The following is a 19,700-nucleotide window of genomic DNA, read 5'->3' as shown; positions in this document are numbered from 1 at the left end:
CAAATTCCAGCTGGGATCACCTGGAAGTGCCCAGCAGTGCCCATCACCTGGCCAGCTGTCACACCTGGGCAATCTCTGGGATCCCAGAGCTGGGAATCTCCTGGGAATCATCTCCTGTGGAAGGGCAGAGGGATGGTGGGAACCAAATGGAATTATCTCCTTCTCCAAGGAGGAACCTGTGATCCCTATGCCCGAATTCCAGCTGGGATCACCTGGAAGTGCCCAGCAGTGCCCATCACCTGGCCAGCTGTCACACCTGGGCAATCTCTGGGATCCCAGAGCTGGGAATCTCCTGGGAATCATCTCCTGGGGAAGGGCAGAGGGATGGTGGGAACCAAATGGACGTGTCCCCTTCTCCAAGGAGGAACCTGTGATCCCTATGCCCGAATTCCAGCTGGGATCACCTGGAAGTGCCCAGCAGTGCCCATCACCTGTCCTGTCACACCTGGGCAATCTCTGGGATCCCAGAGCTGGGAATCTCCTGGGAATCATCTCCTGGGGAAGGGCAGAGGGATGGTGGGAACCAAATGGACGTGTCTCCTTCTCCAAGGAGGAACCTGTGATCCCTGTGCCCAAATTCCAGCTGGGATCACCTGGAAGTGCCCAGCAGTGCCCATCACCTGTCCTGTCACACCTGGGCAATCTCTGGGATCCCAGAGCTGGGAATCATCTCCTGTGGAAGGGCAGAGGGATGGTGGGAACCAAATGGACGTGTCTCCTTCTCCAAGGAGGAACCTGTGATCCCCATGCCCAAATTCCAGCTGGGATCACCTGGAAGTGCCCAGCAGTGCCCATCACCTGTCCTGTCACACCTGGGCAATGCCTGGCACCCCTCACCTGCAGGGCCACCAGGTTCTCGGAGAGCATCCTGTAGAGCATGTCCTTGGCCTCCTTGGCCGGGATCATGGCGAAGTCCTCCACCTGCTTCTGCTCCAGGTGCTTCTTGCGCAGCAGCAGCCGGAAAATCCTGGCGCAGCGGGAGCCAAACCTGGGCAGGGGGAGCGGGATGAGGGAGGGACGTGGGGAGGGGTTGGGGGAAGCCCAGGGGGCTCCAGGTGCCCCAGGTCACCTCTCCTCCACGATGGACTCCAGCGTGGCTGTGGCCAGGGACACCAGGGCCTTGTGCAGGTCTGCAGGGGCCGAGGTCAAGGAGAATTTCGCAAAAATCCCCCCAAATTCCCCCAAAAGTCGCCTCAAATTTGCTGAAAAGCCCTACCCCAAAATTCCCCCTAAATCCCCCCAAATTCCCCACAAAATATCCCCCAAAGTCACCCCAAATCTGCCCAAAAATCCCCTGAAAATCACCCAGAAATCCACAGAATTCCCCCAAATCTGCCCAAAATCACCCAAAAATCCCCCAAAGTCATCGCAAAATCACCAAAAAAATCCTCCAAAATCTCCCAAAGTCACCAAAAAATCCCATGAAAATCACCCAAATATCCTCCAAATCACCACAGATCTGCCCAAAAATCCCATGAAAATCACCCAAAAAATTCCCCTCAAATTCCCCCAAATCTGCCCAAAATCACCCAAAAATCCCCCAAAGTCATCGCAAAATCCCCCAAAGTCACCAAAAAATCCCATGAACATCACCCAAAAATCCTCCAAATCACCAGATCTGCCCAAAAATCCCATGAAAATCACCCAGAAATCCACAGAATACCCCCAAATCTGCCCAGAATCACCCAAAAATCGCCCAAAGTCATCGCAAAATCACCAAAAAATCCTCCAAAATCTCCCAAAGTCACCAAAAAATCCCATGAAAATCACCCAAATATCCTCCAAATCACCACAGATCTGCCCAAAAATCCCCTGAAAAGCACCCAAAAAATTCCCCTCAAATTCCCCCAAATCTGCCCAAAATCACCCAAAAATCCCCCAAAGTCATCGCAAAATCCCCCAAAGTCACCAAAAAATCCCATGAACATCACCCAAAAATCCTCCAAATCACCACAGATCCGCCCAAAAATCCCCTGAAAATCACCCAGAAATCCACAGAATTCCCCCAAATCTGCCCAAAATCACCCAAAAATCCCCAAAGTCATCGCAAAATCACCAAAAAATCCTCCAAAATTTCCCAAAGTCACCAAAAAATCCCATGAGAATCACCCAAGAAATCCACCAAATCACCACAGATCTGCCCAAAAATCCCCTGAAAAGCACCCAAAAAATTCCCCTCAAATTCCCCCTAAAATCACCCAAAATCCCCCCAAAATCACCAAAAAATCCCCTGAAACTCACCCCAAAATTCCCCCTAAAATCACCCAAAAATCCCCTGAAAATCACCGAAACATCCTCCAAACCACCCCAAATCTGCTCAAAAATCACCTCAAAATCCCCCAAATCCCCTAAAATCACAAAAAAAACCCCAAAATCCCTCAAATTCACCCAAAAATCCTCCTAAAATCACCCCAAAGTCACCAAAAAATCCCCCTAAAATTACCCAAAATCACCAAAAAAATCGCCAGAAGAGCACCCAAAAATCCCCCAAATCCTTCCAAATCTGCCCAAAACCCCCAAAATCTCCCAAAATCTCCCAAAATCCCCCAAAATCTCCCAAAATCCCCCCAAGGATACTGACAGTGTAGGTGCCCCCTCCGCTGTCCCCCGACTTCCCCACGAACTCCAGCTGCAGGGAGAAAAATGTGAATTTCTATTTAAAATTCAATTCAAGAAGAGAAGAGAAAGAAATATTTTATGCTATAGAATGGAATAAATTTTATATTCTATATAATAGAATATTTTAGATAAAATTATATATAAGTAGGATATATTATATAGTTGTAATATGTAAAATATATATTATAAAAATATATTTATATATATATAGTATTTTTAAAATAATATTGGCATTTTTAGTAACTATGATATAATATGGTGAAATATTATATATATAGTGAAATATCACAATATAATTATAATATAATATGATATAATATAATATAATGAAATATTACAATATAATACAATATAATTTAATGTAATATAATATAATATAATATAATAAACATAATGTAATGTAATGTAATGAATATAATGCAATATAATGTAATATAATATAATATAATATAATATAATGTAATTTTACAATATAATATGATATAATAATGTAATATAATGTAATATAATATAATATAATATAATAAATGTAATGTAATGTAATGAATATAATGTTATATAATGTAATATAATATAATATAATATTGTAAAATATTACAATGTAATATAATATAATTAATATAATACAATGAAATATAATGAAATATAATATAGTGAAATATTAGAATATAATACAATATAATGTAAAGCAATATAATATAATGTAAAGTAATATAATAATATAATAAATATAATATAATATAATATAATTATAATATAATATAATATAATATAATATAATATAATATAATATAATTTTAATATAATTAATATAATATAATATAATATAATATAATATAATATAATATAATATAATAATATCATGTAATATCATGTAATATAATATAATATAATATAATATAATATAATATAATGTAATATAATATATAATTATAATATAATATAATATAATTAATCTAATCTAATCTAATAAATATAATATAATATAAAAACTATTATAATATTATACCTTATTATATCATATTGTATTACATTACTTTATATTACTCTATATTATATGAATATATTATTAGGTATTATAACGTAATAAAATAATAATGAATTATGGCAAATATTAAAAATCCTCACCGGGTCATCGGCCAGCAGCGCCAGGTACTGATCCAGCACGGCCTTGCTGATGTTGTACCCGGCTGGGAGAGACCTGAAAATCTGCAAAACAGCAGAAAAATGGGAAAAACGGCAGGAAAAATGGGGGAAAAGGCAGGAAAAATGGGAAAAATGGCGGGGAAATGGGGAAAAAAGGCAGGAAAATGGGAAAAATGGCGGGGAAATGGGGAAAAAAGGCAGGAAAATGGGAAAAACGGCAGGAAAAATGGGAAAAAACGGCGGGGAAATGGGGAAAAAACGGCAGGAAAATGGGAAAAAAGGCAGGAAAATGGGGAAAATGGCGGGGAAATGGGGAAAAACGGCAGGAAAATGGGAAAAATGGCGGGGAAATGGGGAAAAAGGCAGGAAAATGGGAAAAATGGCAGGGAAATGGGGGAAAAAGGCAGGAAAATGGGAAAAATGGCAGGGAAATGGGGGAAAAAGGCAGGAAAATGGGAAAAACAGCAGGAAAAATGGGAAAAAAGGCAGGAAAATGGGAAAAAACGGCAGGAAAATGGGGAAAAGGCAGGAAAATGGGAAAAATGGCGGGGAAAATGGGGAAAAAGGCAGGAAAAATGGGAAAAAAGGCAGGAAAATGGGAAAAATGGCGGGGAAATGGGAAAAAGGGCAGGAAAAATGGGAAAAATGGCGGGGAAAATGGGGAAAAAGGCAGGAAAATGGGAAAAAAGGCAGGAAAAATGGGGAAAAAGGCAGGAAAAATGGGGAAAAAGGCAGGAAAATGGGAAAAACGGCAGGAAAATGGGGAAAAAGGCAGGAAAAATGGGGAAAAAGGCAGGAAAATGGAAAAATGGCGGGGAAATGGGGAAAAACGGCAGGGAAATGGGGAAAAAGGCAGGAAAATGGGAAAAAAGGCAGGAAAATGGGAAAAATGGCGGGGAAATGGGGAAAAACGGCAGGAAAAATGGGGAAAAAGGCAGGAAAATGGGAAAAATGGCGGGGAAATGGGGAAAAAGGCAGGAAAATGGGGAAAATGGCGGGGAAATGGGGAAAAAGGCAGGAAAAATGGGGAAAAAGGCAGGAAAATGGGAAAAAAGGCAGGAAAAATGGGGAAAAAGGCAGGAAAATGGGAAAAATGGCAGGAAAAATGGGAAAAATGGCGGGGAAAATGGGGGAAAAGGCAGGAAAATGGGAAAAATGGCGGGAAAAATGGGAAAAAAGGCAGGAAAATGGGAAAAATGGCGGGGAAATGGGGAAAAAAGGCAGGAAAAATGGGAAAAACGGCAGGAAAAATGGGGAATGTACAATAAAATATAATATAATATATAATGTAATGTAATATTATATGACATATACAATAATATATAATGTAATGTCATATTATATTGGATGAAATATAATATATAATGTAGTGTAATGTAAGATAATACATAATGTAATGTAATATTATATTACACGTAATATAATACATAATGTAATGTAATATTGCATTACATATATGATAATATAAAATGTAATGTAATATGTAATATAAGATAATATATAATGTAACGTAATATTATATTACATATAATATATAATGTAACAATATCAAATGTATATAATATATAATGTAATGCAATATTGTATTACATATATGATAATATATAATGTGATGTAATATTATATATAAGATAAAATATAACGTAATGTAATATTATGACACATACATTAATATATAAAGTAATTTAATATTATATGTATATAATATATAATGTAACATAATATTATATAACATATACAGTAATACATAATGCAATGTAATATTATATTATACATAATAGGATATATAATGTAATGTAATATGTAATATATAATATAAGATAATATATAATGTAACATAATATTATATGACATACACAATAATATATAATGTAATTTAATATTATAATATATGTACATAATATATAATGCAATACTGTATTACATATATGATAATAATGTAATGTGATATTATATGTAATATAAGATAATATATAATGAAATGAAACATTATATTACATATGCATTAATATATAACGTAGTTTAATATTATATTATATGTATATAATATATAATGTAACGTAATATTATATTACATATACAATAATACATAATGTAATTTAATATTATATTATATGCATATAATATATAATGTAATGTAATATTGTATTACATATATAATAAATAATGTAATGTAATATTATATGTAATATAATATATAATGCAATATTATATTACAATATATTTATATTATATCACATTATATCATATCATATTATATTTTATTATATCATATTATATTTTATTATATTATGTTACATTATATTGCGTTATGTTATATTATGTTACATTACGTTATATTAATTATATTATAATATATTATATTATATTAATTACATTACATTATATTTATTATATTATATTATATTAATAATACTATATTATATTATATTATATTATATTATATTATATTATATTATATTATATTTCATGTAATATAGTGTAATATAATGTCATATAACATAACATAATATATAACAAGATACAATATAATATAACATAACATAATATATAATATATTAGTTCTGGGATGTTTTTAGGGTGGTTTTTGGGGTATTTTTGGGGATGGATTTGGGGTTATTTTGGGGTATTTCTGGGGTAGTTTCTGGGATGTTTTTGGGTTGGTTTTGGGGATGGTTTTGGGGATGTTTTTGGGGTATTTTTGGGGATGGATTTGGGGTTATTTTGGGGTATTTCTGGGGTGGTTTCTGGGATGTTTTTGGGTTGGTTTTGGGGATGGTTTTGGGGATGTTTTTGGGGTATTTTTGGGGATGGATTTGGGGTTATTTTGGGGTATTTCTGGGGTGGTTTCTGGGATGGTTTTGAGGTGGTTTTGGGGTATTTTTGGGGATGGATTTGGGGTTATTTTGGGGTATTTCTGGGGTAGTTTCTGGGATGTTTTTAGGGTGGTTTTGGGGATGGTTTTGGGGTATTTTTGGGGATGGATTTGGGGTTATTTTGGGGTATTTCTGGGGTAGTTTCTGGGATGTTTTTAGGGTGGTTTTGGGGATGTTTTTGGGGTATTTTTGGGGATGGATTTGGGGTTATTTTGGGGTATTTCTGGGGTGGTTTCTGGGATGGTTTTGAGGTGTTTTTGGGGATGGTTTTGGGGATGTTTTTGGGGTATTTTTCAGGTTCTTTTGGGGAATGTAGGGTTTCCAAAGACCCACCTCGTTGGAGGAGAGGGGCTGAGTGTGGGAGGCACCCGAGGCCGTGGTCACCTCGCTCATGCGCAGCATCGTCCGCACCACCTCACTGCTGGTCTGTGCTGGGAAAAGCAGGAATTAGGGTGGGAAAAGCAGGAATTAGGGTGGGAAGAGCAGGAATTAGGGTGGGAAGAGCAGGAATTAGAGTGGGAAAAGCAGGAATTAGGGTGGGAAGAGCAGGAATTAGGGTGGGAAGAGCAGGAATTAGGGTGGGAAGAGCAGGAATTAGAGAGGGAAACGCAGGAATTAGGGTGGGAAAAGCAGGAATTACAGAGGGAAAAGCAGGAATTACGGAAAGGCAGGAATTAGAGAGGGAAAGCAGGAATTAGGGTGGGGAAAGCAGGAATTACAGAGAGAAAATCAGGAATTACAGTGGGAAAAGCAGGACATAGGATGGGAAAAGCAGGAATTACAGAGGGAAAGCAGGAATTAGGGTGGGGAAAGCAGGAATTACAGAGGGGAAAACAGGAATTAGAGAGGGAAAAGCAGGAATTACAGAGGGAAAGCAGGAATTAGAGTGGGAAAAGCAGGAATTAGAGAGGGAAAAGGCAGGAATTAGGGAAGGGCAGGAATTAGAGAGGGAAAGCAGGAATTAGGGTGGGAAAAGCAGGAATTACAGAGAGAAAATCAGGAATTACAGTGGGAAAAGCAGGACATAGGATGGGAAAAGCAGGAATTACAGAGGGAAAGCAGGAATCAGAGAAGGAAAATCAGGAATCAGAGAGGAAAAGCAGGAATCAGAGAAGGAAAAGCAGGAATTAGGTGGGAAAAGCAGGAATTAGAGAGGGAAAAACAGGAATTAGAGAGGGAAAAGCAGGAATTAGAGAGGGAAAAGCAGGAATTAGAGAGGGAAAATCAGGAATTATAGAGGGAAAGCAGGAATTAGAGTGGGAAAAGCGGGAATTAGAGTGGGAAAAGCAGGAATTACAGTGGGAAAAGCAGGAATTACAGTGGGAAAAGCAGCATTAGAGTGGGAAAAGCAAGAATTAGAGTGGGAAAAGCAGCAATTAGAGAGGGAAAATCAGGAATTACAGAGGGAAAGCAGGAATTAGAGTGGGAAAAGCAAGAATTAGAGTGGGAAAAGCAGGAATTAGAGAGGGAAAATCAGGAATTACAGTGGGAAAAGCAGGATAAGAGGGTGGAAAAGCAGCAATTAGAGAGGAAAATCAGGAATTAGAGAGGAAAATCAGGAATTAGAGAGGAAAATCGGGAATTAGGGGGGAGCACACACCTGGTCCATCCTGCTGGCCACGGCGCTGACCAGGGCTTGGTCTCGGAAGTGCTGGTGGAAACGCTCCAGGTTCACCTGCCAGTAAATGCCATCGTCCGGAGGAGGCTGGGGGGAAAAAAAGGACAAAAAATGAGGGGAAATGGGCAGGAAAAGAGAGGGAAATGGGCAGGAAAAGAAAGGGAAATGGGCAGGAAAAGAAAGGAAAATGGGGAGGAAAAGAAAGGAAAAGGGGGAGGAAAAGAGAGGGAAATGGGGGAGGGAGTTAAGGAACCGCAACAGTGAAAGTGAGGAATGGGAGCGAGGAAAACGAGGTAAGAGAGCCTCAAGAAATGAGGGAAAAGCCAAAAAAATGAAGAAAAAGAGAAAGGAAAAATGAGGGAAAAAAGCCACAAGAAAAGAGGGAAAAGTGCCGGGAAAATTAGGGGAAAAAAGCCACGAAAAATGAGGAAAAAAACAGAAAAATGAGGAAAAGGAGAAAGGAAAATGAGGAAAAAGAGAAAGGAAAAATGAGGAAAAAACCAGAAAAATGAGGGAAAAAAGCCAGGAAAAATTAGGAAATAACCAGAAAAATGAGGAAAAGGAGAAAGGAAAAATGAGGAAAAAGAGCCAGGAAAAATGAGGAAAAAGAGAAAGGAAAAATGAGGAAAAAACAAGAAAAATGAGGAAAAAGAGGCAGGAAAAATGAGGAAAAAAACAGAAAAATGAGGAAAAGGAGAAAGGAAAAATGAGGAAAAAAACAGAAAAATGAGGAAAAGGAGAAAGGAAAAATGAGGAAAAAAACAGAAAAATGAGGAAAAGGAGAAAGGAAAAATGAGGAAAAATAGCCAGAAAAGTGAGGAAAAAGAGCCAGGAAAATGAGGAAAAAAACAGAAAAATGAGGAAAAAGAGAAAGGAAAAATGTGGAAAAAGAGGCAGGAAAAATGAGGAAAAAGAGAAAGGAAAATGAGGAAAAAAACAGAAAAATGAGGAAAAAGAGAAAGGAAAAATGAGCAAAAAAACCAGAAAAATGAGGAAAAAGAGGCAGGAAAATGAGGAAAAAGAGAAAGGAAAAATGAGGAAAAAAACAGAAAAATGAGGGAAAATGCCAGAAAAATGAGGAAAAAGAGAAAGGAAAAATGAGGAAAAAACCAGAAAAATGAGGAAAAAGAGAAAGGAAAAATGAGGAAAAAACGAGAAAAATTAGGAAAAAGAGAAAGGAAAAATGAGGAAAAAGAGAAAGGAAAAATGAGGAAAAAAAACAGAAAAATGAGGAAAAAAACCAGAAAAATGAGGGGAAAAAGCCAGGAAAAATGAGGAAAAAAACCAGAAAAATGAGGGAAAAAAGCCAGGAAAAATGAGGAAAAAAACAGAAAAATGAGGGAAAATGCCAGAAAAATGAGGAAAAAGAGAAAGGAAAAATGAGGAAAAAGAGGCAGGAAAATGAGGAAAAAAACCAGAAAAATGAGGAAAAAGAGAAAGGAAAAATGAGGAAAAAAACAGAAAAATGAGGGAAAATGCCAGAAAAATGAGGAAAAAGAGAAAGGAAAATGAGGAAAAAGAGGCAGGAAAATGAGGAAAAAGAGCCAGGAAAAATGAGGAAAAACCAGAAAAATGAGGGAAAAGAGCCAGGAAAAATGAAGGAAAAAAACAGAAAAATGAGGAAAAAGAGAAAGGAAAATGAGGAAAAAACCAGAAAAATGAGGGAAAAAAGCCAGGAAAAATTAGGAAAAAAACCAGAAAAATGAGGAAAAGGAGAAAGGAAAAATAAGGAAAAAACCAGAAAAATGAGGAAAAAGAGGCAGGAAAATGAGGAAAAAGAGAAAGGAAAAATGAGGAAAAAAAACAGAAAAATGAGGAAAAAAACCAGAAAAATGAGGAAAAAAACAGAAAAATGAGGGAAAATGCCAGAAAAATGAGGAAAAAACCAGAAAAATGAGGAAAAAAACCAGAAAAATGAGGGAAAAAAGCCAGGAAAAATGAGGAAAAAAACAGAAAAATGAGGGAAAATGCCAGAAAAAATGAGGAAAAAAACAGAAAAATGAGGGAAAATGCCAGAACAATGAGGAAAAAGAGAAAGGAAAAATGAGGAAAAAGAGCCAGGAAAAATGAGGAAAAAGCCATGAAAATGAGGAAAAAGAGAAAGGAAAAATGAGGAAAAAAACAGAAAAATGAGGAAAAAGAGAAAGGAAAAATGAGGAAAAAGAGCCAGGAAAAATGAGGAAAATGAGGGAAAAAACCAGAAAAATGAGGAAAAAGAGAAAGGAAAATGAGGAAAAAGAGGCAGGAAAAATGAGGGAAAAAACCAGAAAAATGAGGAAAAAGAGCCAGGAAAAATGAGGGAAAAAAACAGAAAAATGAGGGAAAAGAGGCAGGAAAAATGAGGAAAAAGCCATGAAAATGAGGAAAAAGAGAAAGGAAAAATGAGGAAAAAAACAGAAAAATGAGGGAAAATGCCAGAAAAATGAGGAAAAAGAGAAAGGAAAAATGAGGAAAAAGAGGCAGGAAAATGAGGAAAAAAACCAGAAAAATGAGGAAAAAGAGAAAGGAAAAATGAGGAAAAGGAGCCAGGAAAATGAGGAAAAGGAGCCAGGAAAAATGAGGGAAAAGAGAAAGGAAAAAATGAGGAAAAAAACAGAAAAATGAGGAAAAGAGCCACAAAAATGAGGAAAAAGAGGCAGGAAAAATGAGGAAAAAGAGAAAGGAAAAATGAGGAAAAAGGGAAAGGAAAATGAGGAAAAAGCCATGAAAATGAGGAAAAAGAGAAAGGAAAAATGAGGAAAAAAACCAGAAAAATGAGGGAAAATGCCAGAAAAATGAGGAAAAAACCAGAAAAATGAGGAAAAAGAGGCAGGAAAATGAGGAAAAAGAGGCAGGAAAAATGAGGAAAAAGAGGAGGCAAAGTTTGCCCCGGGAATTTTGGGAATCTGGATCCCGCCCTCCCCAGCACCTCGGAGCTTCCTCCCTCCTGCTTCGGCCTCTTGGCTTTGTGCTCTGCCTCCTCTTCCTCCTCACACGAGTGTCTCCTCTTCCCTTTGCCTGCAACGCAAAAAGTAGAGAGAAATGATATATCAATTATGTGAAAATGGCATATAAATGACAGGAAAAGTTATACTGCAGTTGGGTTGAAGTGATACAAGAAGTTATAGAAAAATATATTTAAATTATGTAGAGATTACATATAAAATTATAGAAAATATATTTAATTTATATTTAAATTACAGATAAAATTATAGAAAATATATTTAATTTATATTTAAAATATACTTAAAAATAATATAAAAATATATTTAAATTATCTAGAAACTACACATAAAATTATAGAAAATATATTTAATTTAGATTTAAATTACAGATAAAATTATAGAAAATATATTTAATTTAGATTTAAATTACACATAAAATTATAGAAAATATCTTTAAATTATATTTAAATTATACATAAAAATAATATAAAATATCTTTAAATTATATAGAAATTACACATAAAATTATAGAAAATATATTTAATTTAGATTTAAAATATACTTAAAAATAATATAAAAATATATTTAAATTATCTAGAAACTACACATAAAATTATAGAAAATATATTTAATTTAGATTTAAATTACACATAAAATTATAGAAAATATATTTAATTTAGATTTAAAATATACTTAAAAATAATATAAAAATATATTTAAATTATGTAGAAATTGCAATTAGAATTATAGATAATGTATTTAATTTAGATTTAAGTTACAGATAAAATTATAGAAAATATATTTAATTTAGATTTAAATTATACTTAAAAATAATATAAAAATATATTTAAATTATCTAGAAACTACACATAAAATTATAGAAAATATATTTAATTTAGATTTAAATTACAGATAAAATTATAGAAAATATATTTAATTTAGATTTAAATTACACATAAAATTATAGAAAATATCTTTAAATTATATTTAAATTATACATAAAAATAATATAAAATATCTTTAAATTATATAGAAATTACACATAAAATTATAGAAAATATATTTAACTTAGATTTAAAATATACTTAAAAATAATATAAAAATATATTTAAATTATATAGAAACTACACATAAAATTATAGAAAATATATTTAATTTAGATTTAAATTACACCTAAAATTATAGAAAATATCTTTAAATTATATTTAAATTATACCTATAAATAATATAAAAACATATTTCAATTATATAGAAACTACACATAAATCTATAGAAAATATGTTTAAATTATATTTAAATTATACATAAAAATAATATAAAAATATATTTAAATTATATAGAAACTACCCATAAAATTATAGAAAATATGTCTAAATCATGTAGAAATTATCCAGAGTTATATTAAAATTTTTTCAAATGATATAGAAATTACAATTAAAATTATAGAAAATATGTTTAAATTATATTTAAAATATACATAAAAATAATATAAAAATATATTTAAATTATATAGAAACTACCCATAAAATTATAGAAAATATGTCTAAATCATGTAGAAATTATCCATAAAGTTATATTAAAATGTTTTCAAATGATATAGAAATTACAATTAAAATTATAGAAAATATCTTTAAATTATATTTAAATTATACATAAAAAACATAAAAAATATATTTAAATTATATAGAAACTACACATAAAATTATAGAAAATATATTTAAATTATGTAGAAATTAAGCATAAAGTTATATTAAAATGTTTTCAAATTATATAGAAATTACAATTAAAATTATAGAAAATATCTTTAAATTATATTTAAATTATACATAAAAAACATAAAAAATATATTTAAATTATATAGAAATTACACATAAAAGTATATAACATACATAAAAATTATATATAACTTATGTATAAATTATATACAAATTATACTAAAGTTATATTAAAATTACAAACAAATTATATCTAAACTATATATAAATTTTATCAACATATAAAAATTATATACAAATACATAAATTATATACAAATTATATATGAATATATAAAATTATGCATAATTGATATACAATTATATGTAAACACTATATAAATAATGCATAATTGATATATAAGTAATATATAAATGATATAAAAATATATAGATATATAATTGTACATAAATTATATAAATTTATGCAATAATTATCTATAACACATAAATGGCATGTAAATAATATGTAAATGATACATAAATTATATATAAAAGTATATATGTTTAAAAATCAATTTTAAAGTTTAAAAATAAATCTTTAAAAAATCAATAATTTTAAATTTTAATTTTTAATTTTTAAAAAATTAAGACTTTTATTAGGAAATTTTAATATTTTACATTTTTACACATTTTAATTAATTAATTAATTAATTAAGTTAGCCCTAATATTTAATTGAAATTTATGTTTATTTTAAAAAATATTTATATTTATGTTTATAAAAAAATTTATATTTATTTTAAAAAATTAAATTGACGTTAAAAAACCCCAAGCTCGGGGGGTCTCACCGACGAGGCCGAGGCGCGGCACCACGAACCTGTCCTTGTCACCGGCGGCCAGGGCGGGGGCCGGTGGCACCTTGGCATCGTGGGGCACCTCGGGGGGCGCGGGGCACCGCTGGATGAAGTGGGTGTCGGCCAGGCGCGCGAAGGTGGCCGAGACCTCGCCGTAATCCATGGATTTCCCGTCTAGGAGGGAGGAGAAACACCTTGGGTGGGCTTGAGGGTCAGGAGAAACACCTTGGGTGGGCTTGAGGGTCAGGAGAAACACCTTGGGTGGGCTTGAGGATGAGGAAGAACACCTTGGGTGGGCTTGAGGATGAGGAAGAACACCTTGGGTGGGCTTGAGGATGAGGAAGGACACCTTGGGTGGGCTTGAGGATGAGGAAGGACACCTTGGGTGGGCTTGAGGGTCAGGAGAAACACCTTGGGTGGGCTTGAGGGTCAGGAGAAACACCTTGGGTGGGCTTGAGGGTCAGGAGAAACACCTTGGGTGGGCTTGAGGGTCAGGAGAAACACCTTGGGTGGGCTTGAGGGTCAGGAGAAACTCCTTGGGTAGGCTTGAGGATGAGGAAGAACACCTTGGGTGGGCTTGAGGATGAGGAAGGACACCTTGGGTGGGCTTGAGGATGAGGAAGGACACCTTGGGTGGGCTTGAGGGTCAGGAGAAACACCTTGGGTGGGCTTGAGGGTCAGGAGAAACACCTTGGGTGGGCTTGAGGGTCAGGAGAAACACCTTGGGTGGGCTTGAGGGTCAGGAGAGACACCTTGGGTGGGCTTGAGGGTCAGGAGAAACACCTTGGGTGGGCTTGAGGATGAGGAAGGACACCTTGGGTGGGCTTGAGGGTCAGGAGAGACACCTTGGGTGGGCTTGAGGGTCAGGAAGGACACGTTGGATGGGCCTGAGGATGTGGAGGGAGGAGAAACATGTTCCCACCTTCCATGGTCTCAGTGAGGCGATCCGCCACCCTGGCCACGGCCGAGCTCATGGGGAGGTGCCCGTGGACCACCAAAAGCTCCTCTGGGTGCCCCAAAGAACACCCTACAGTGTTTCTGATCCCACCCACCGCTCCCAAATCCCATTTTTCAGAGCTTCCTTCCCACCTTCCATGGTCTCGGTGAGGCGATCCGCCACCCTGGCCACGGCCGAGCTCATGGGGAGGTGCCCGTGGAGCAGCAGCTCCTCCACCAGAGGTTCCTCCACCAGCTGCTCCCCAAAGAACACTCTACATCTCATCCCACCCACCGCTCCCAAATCCCATTTTTCAGAGCTTCCTTCCCACCTTCCATGGTCCTGGTGAGGCCATCAGCCACCCTGGCCACTCCACAGCTCATGGGAAGGTGCCCATGGAGCAGCAGCTCCTCCACCAGCTGCTCCCCAAAGACCACCCTACATCTCATCCCACCCACCGCTCCCAAATCCCATTTTTCAGAGCTTCCTTCCCACCTTCCATGGTCTCGGTGAGGCGATCCGCCACCCTGGCCACGGCCGAGCTCATGGGGAGGTGCCCGTGGACCACCAAAAGCTCCTCTGGGTGCCCCAAAGAACACCCTACAGTGTTTCTGATCCCACCCACCGCTCCCAAATCCCATTTTTCGGAGCTTCCTTCCCACCTTCCATGGTCTCGGTGAGGCGATCCGCCACCCTGGCCACGGCCGAGCTCATGGGGAGGTGCCCGTGGAGCAGAAGTTCCTCCACCAGCTGCTCCCCAAAGAACACTCTACATCTCATCCCACCCACCGCTCCCAAATCCCATTTTTCAGAGCTTCCTTCCCACCTTCCATGGTCTCGGTGAGGCGATCCGCCACCCTGGCCACGGCCGAGCTCATGGGGAGGTGCCCGTGGACCACCAAAAGCTCCTCTGGGTGCCCCAAAGAACACCCTACAGTGTTTCTGATCCCACCCACCGCTCCCAAATCCCATTTTTCTGAGCTTCCTTCCCACCTTCCATGGTCTCGGTGAGGCCATCAGCCACCCTGGCCACGGCCGAGCTCATGGGAAGGTGCCCGTGGAGCAGCAGCTCCTCCACCAGCTGCTCCCCAAAGAACACCCTACATCTCATCCCACCCACCGCTCCCAAATCCCATTTTTCGGAGCTTCCTTCCCACCTTCCATGGTCTCGGTGAGGCCATCAGCCACCCTGGCCACGGCCGAGCTCATGGGGAGGTGCCCGTGGACCACCAAAAGCTCCTCTGGGTGCCCCAAAGATCACCCTACAGTGTTTCTGATCCCACCCACCGCTCCCAAGTTCCATTTTTCTGAGCTTCCTTCCCACCTTCCATGGTCTCGGTGAGGCCATCAGCCACCCTGGCCACTCCACAGCTCATGGGAAGGTGCCCATGGAGCAGAAGTTCCTCCACCAGCTGCTCCCCAAAGAACACCCTACATCTCATCCCACCCACCGCTCCCAAATCCCATTTTTCAGAGCTTCCTTCCCACCTTCCATGGTCTCGGTGAGGCGATCCGCCACCCTGGCCACGGCCGAGCTCATGGGAAGGTGCCCGTGGAGCAGCAGCTCCTCCACCAGAAGTTCCTCCACCAGCTGCTCCCCAAAGAACACCCTACATCTCATCCCACCCACCGCTCCCAAATCCCATTTTTCAGAGCTTCCTTCCCACCTTCCATGGTCTCGGTGAGGCGATCCGCCACCCTGGCCACGGCCGAGCTCATGGGAAGGTGCCCGTGGAGCAGCAGCTCCTCCACCAGAAGTTCCTCCACCAGCTGCTCCCCAAAGAACACTCTACATCTCATCCCACCCACCGCTCCCAAATCCCATTTTTCGGAGCTTCCTTCCCACCTTCCATGGTCTCGGTGAGGCGATCCGCCACCCTGGCCACGGCCGAGCTCATGGGGAGGTGCCCGTGGAGCAGCAGCTCCTCCACCAGAAGTTCCTCCACCAGCTGCTCCCCAAAGAACACCCTACATCTCATCCCACCCACCGCTCCCAAATCCCATTTTTCAGAGCTTCCTTCCCACCTTCCATGGTCTCGGTGAGGCGATCCGCCACCCTGGCCACGGCCGAGCTCATGGGAAGGTGCCCGTGGAGCAGCAGCTCCTCCACCAGCAGCTCGCCGGGGTCCCCGTAGAGCGTCTTGGCCGTGTAGATGTAGCGGGGGTAGCGCAGGATGCGCAGGACGCGCTCGCCCCGCGCCTCGTACTCCACCGGGCCCCGCGGCTGCGGCTCGTGGCGCGCCAGGCCGTGCTGGATGAGGACGCACAGCGCCTTCTTCACCTGCGGGGGTGGGGTGGGAATTCCCAGATTTTCACGGGAACCAAGCGTGGGAATGAGAGCCCCGCTGGCGGGGATAAAGCGTTCGGTCTAGCGGGAAATGTGGGAATTGCGCCGTGGATTTTAGCGGGAATAATGGGAATTATCCCGTCCCTTTTAATGGGAATAATGGGAATTATCCCATCCCTTTAATGGGAATAATGGGAATTATCCCGTCCCTTTAACGGGAATAATGGGAATTATCCCGTCCCTTTAATGGGAATAATGGGAATTATCCCATCCCTTCTCATGGGAATTAACCGGTCCCTTCTAGTGGGAAATACCCCATCCCTTTTGATGGGAATAATGGGAATTATCCCGTCCCTTTTAATGGGAATTACCCTGTGCCTTCTAATGGGAATAATGGGAATTATCCCGTCCCTTTAATGGGAATTAACCGGTCCCTTCCAGTGGGAAATACTCTGTCCCTTTTGATGGGAATAATGGGAATTATCCCGTCTCTTTAATGGGAATAATGGGAATTATCCCATCCCTTTAATGGGAATAATGGGAATTTTCCCGTCCCTTTAATGGGAATAATGGGAATTATCCCATCCCTTTTCATGGGAATTACCCTGTGCCTTTTAATGGGAATAATGGGTATTATCCCATGCCTTTAATGGGAATTACTCTGCGCCTTCTAATGGGAATAATGGGAATTATCCCATCCCTTTAATGGGAATTACCCTGTGCTTCTAATGGGAATAATGGGAATTATCCCATCCCTTTAATGGGAATTACCCTGTGCTTTTAATGGGAATAATGGGAATTATCCCATGCCTTTAATGGGAATTACCCTGTGCTTTTAATGGGAATAATGGGAATTATCCCATCCCTTTAATGGGAATTACCCTGTGCTTTTAATGGGAATAATGGGAATTACCCCATAACTTTTACTAGGAATTACCCCATCCCTTTTAATGGGATTTATCCTATCACTTTTAGTGGGAATAATGGGAATTACCCCATCCCTTTTAATAGGAATAACCCCATCACTTTTAATGGGAATTACCCCATCCCTTCTAGTGGGAATAATGGGAAAGCCCCTTCCCTTTTAATGGGAATTACCCCATCCCTTTTGATGGGAATAATGGGAATTACCCCATAACTTTTACTAGGAATTACCCCATCCCTTTTAATGGGATTTATCCTATCACTTTTAGTGGGAATAATGGGAATTACCCCATCCCTTTTAATAGGAATAACCCCATCCCTTTTAATGGGAATTACCCCATCCCTTTTCATGGGAACAACCCTGTCCCTTTTAATGGGAATAATGGGAATTACTCCATAACTTTTACTAGGAATTACCCCATCCCTTTTAATGGGAATTATCCCATCACTTTTAGTGGGAATAATGGGAATTACCCAGTGCCTTTGAGTGGGAATAATGGGAATTACCCCATCCCTTTTAATGGGAATAACCCCATCACTTTTAATGGGAATTACCCCATCCCTCCTAGTGGGAATAAAGGGAAGAACCCCATCCCTTTTAATGGGAATAATGGGATTTATCCCATCCCTTTTCATGGGAACAACCCTGTCCCTTTTAATGGGAATAATGGGAATTACCCCATAACTTTTACTAGGAATTACCCCATCCCTTTTAATGGGAATTATCCCATCACTTTTAGTGGGAATAATGGGAATTACCCTGTGCCTTTTTAATGGGAATAACCCCATCCCTTTTAATGGGAATTACCCCATCCCTTCTAGTGGGAATAAAGGGAAGAACCCCATCCCTTTTCATGGGAATAATGGGAATTATCCCATCCCTTTTCATGGGAATTAACCATTCCCTTCTAGTGGGAATAATGGGAAAGCCCCTTCCCTTTTAATGGGAATTACCCCATCCCTTTTAATGGGAATAATGGGAATTACCCCATCCCTTTTAATGGGAATTACCCTGTGCCTTTTCATGGGAATAATGGGAATTACCCCATGCCTTTTCATGGGAACAACCCTGTCCCTTTTAATGGGACCAAACCCTTATTAATTTCAAATTATTTTTAAACCCCTATTAACTTCCACTAATTTCAAATAATTTCTTATTAATCGCAAGTGAACTTAAAATTCATATTATATTCAAATAACTTCCTATGGACTTAAAAATTCATATTAATTTCGAAGCATTTCTTCTTAATTCCGAGTAACGCGCAATTATTTTAATTATTTTTTCCAAATTTAAGCCCTTTCCCTCCCCCGTCCCGTACCTGATCCGGGAGCAGCCCCGTGTCCCCCACCAGCAGCCGCAGCGGCCGCGGCCCCGTCCGGAGCAGAGAATTCCCAACTTTTTCCACGATTTCCCCGAAATTCTCCCGCAGCAGGAGGGAGCAGAGCCGCAGCTCCGCCTGGGTCATCCCGGCGGCTCCCGGAAAATCCGAGGGACGGGAGGAACGGAGAAAGAAACGGCTGAGGGGAGAGAGAGGGAGGAGACATGGCTGACCCCGCTGCAGGGGGAGGATCGGCCGCTCCCCTGGGGGGATTTCCCCCTCCGTGCCCTCCCAGGGGTGGGATCCCCGCCCCGTCCCGGTGTCCCGGTGTCCCGGTGTCCCGGTGTTCCGGTGTCCCCTCCGCTCTCACCACCAGGCCCGGCCTAGGCCGCCATCACCGCCGCCATGACAACGGCGCCGTCCCGCCTCCACTCCCTGTGACGTCACTTCCGCTTCCGCCCCACGCCCCCCCGTTTGGGACGCTCTATCCCGCTGGGGCCGC

At 39.1% G+C, this 19,700-nt stretch overlaps 1 protein-coding gene across 2 annotated transcripts; it reads right to left on the bottom strand.

The window, feature by feature from the left end:
• Positions 1–417: 417 nt before the first annotated feature.
• Positions 418–19,379, bottom strand: LOC137463666 (DNA-directed RNA polymerase III subunit RPC3-like). 2 transcript variants are annotated; one of them, XM_068174978.1, is made up of 10 exons: positions 19,199–19,379; positions 16,694–16,949; positions 13,726–13,905; positions 11,168–11,256; positions 8,242–8,346; positions 6,975–7,067; positions 3,748–3,828; positions 2,578–2,629; positions 1,070–1,130; positions 424–988 (listed from the first exon to the last, which is right to left on the bottom strand). In XM_068174978.1, exons 1-10 carry the CDS (start codon positions 19,343–19,345, stop codon positions 667–669), a joined length of 1,386 nt encoding a protein of 461 aa, XP_068031079.1. In that variant the 5' UTR covers positions 19,346–19,379; the 3' UTR covers positions 424–666. The 2 variants fall into 2 exon arrangements, with proteins under 2 accessions (XP_068031078.1, XP_068031079.1); XM_068174977.1 differs by lacking the exons at positions 16,694–16,949; positions 19,199–19,379 and adding an exon at positions 14,821–14,968 and having other exon boundaries at positions 418–988.
• Positions 19,380–19,700: the final 321 nt, after the last annotated feature.

The sequence above is a fragment of the Anomalospiza imberbis genome, chromosome 29 (assembly GCF_031753505.1).
Source record: "Anomalospiza imberbis isolate Cuckoo-Finch-1a 21T00152 chromosome 29, ASM3175350v1, whole genome shotgun sequence".
In the NCBI taxonomy this organism is placed as follows: domain Eukaryota; kingdom Metazoa; phylum Chordata; class Aves; order Passeriformes; family Viduidae; genus Anomalospiza; species Anomalospiza imberbis.
The sequence above is the reverse complement of the archived record's forward strand: the minus strand, read 5'-3'. Positions and strand labels throughout refer to the sequence as shown.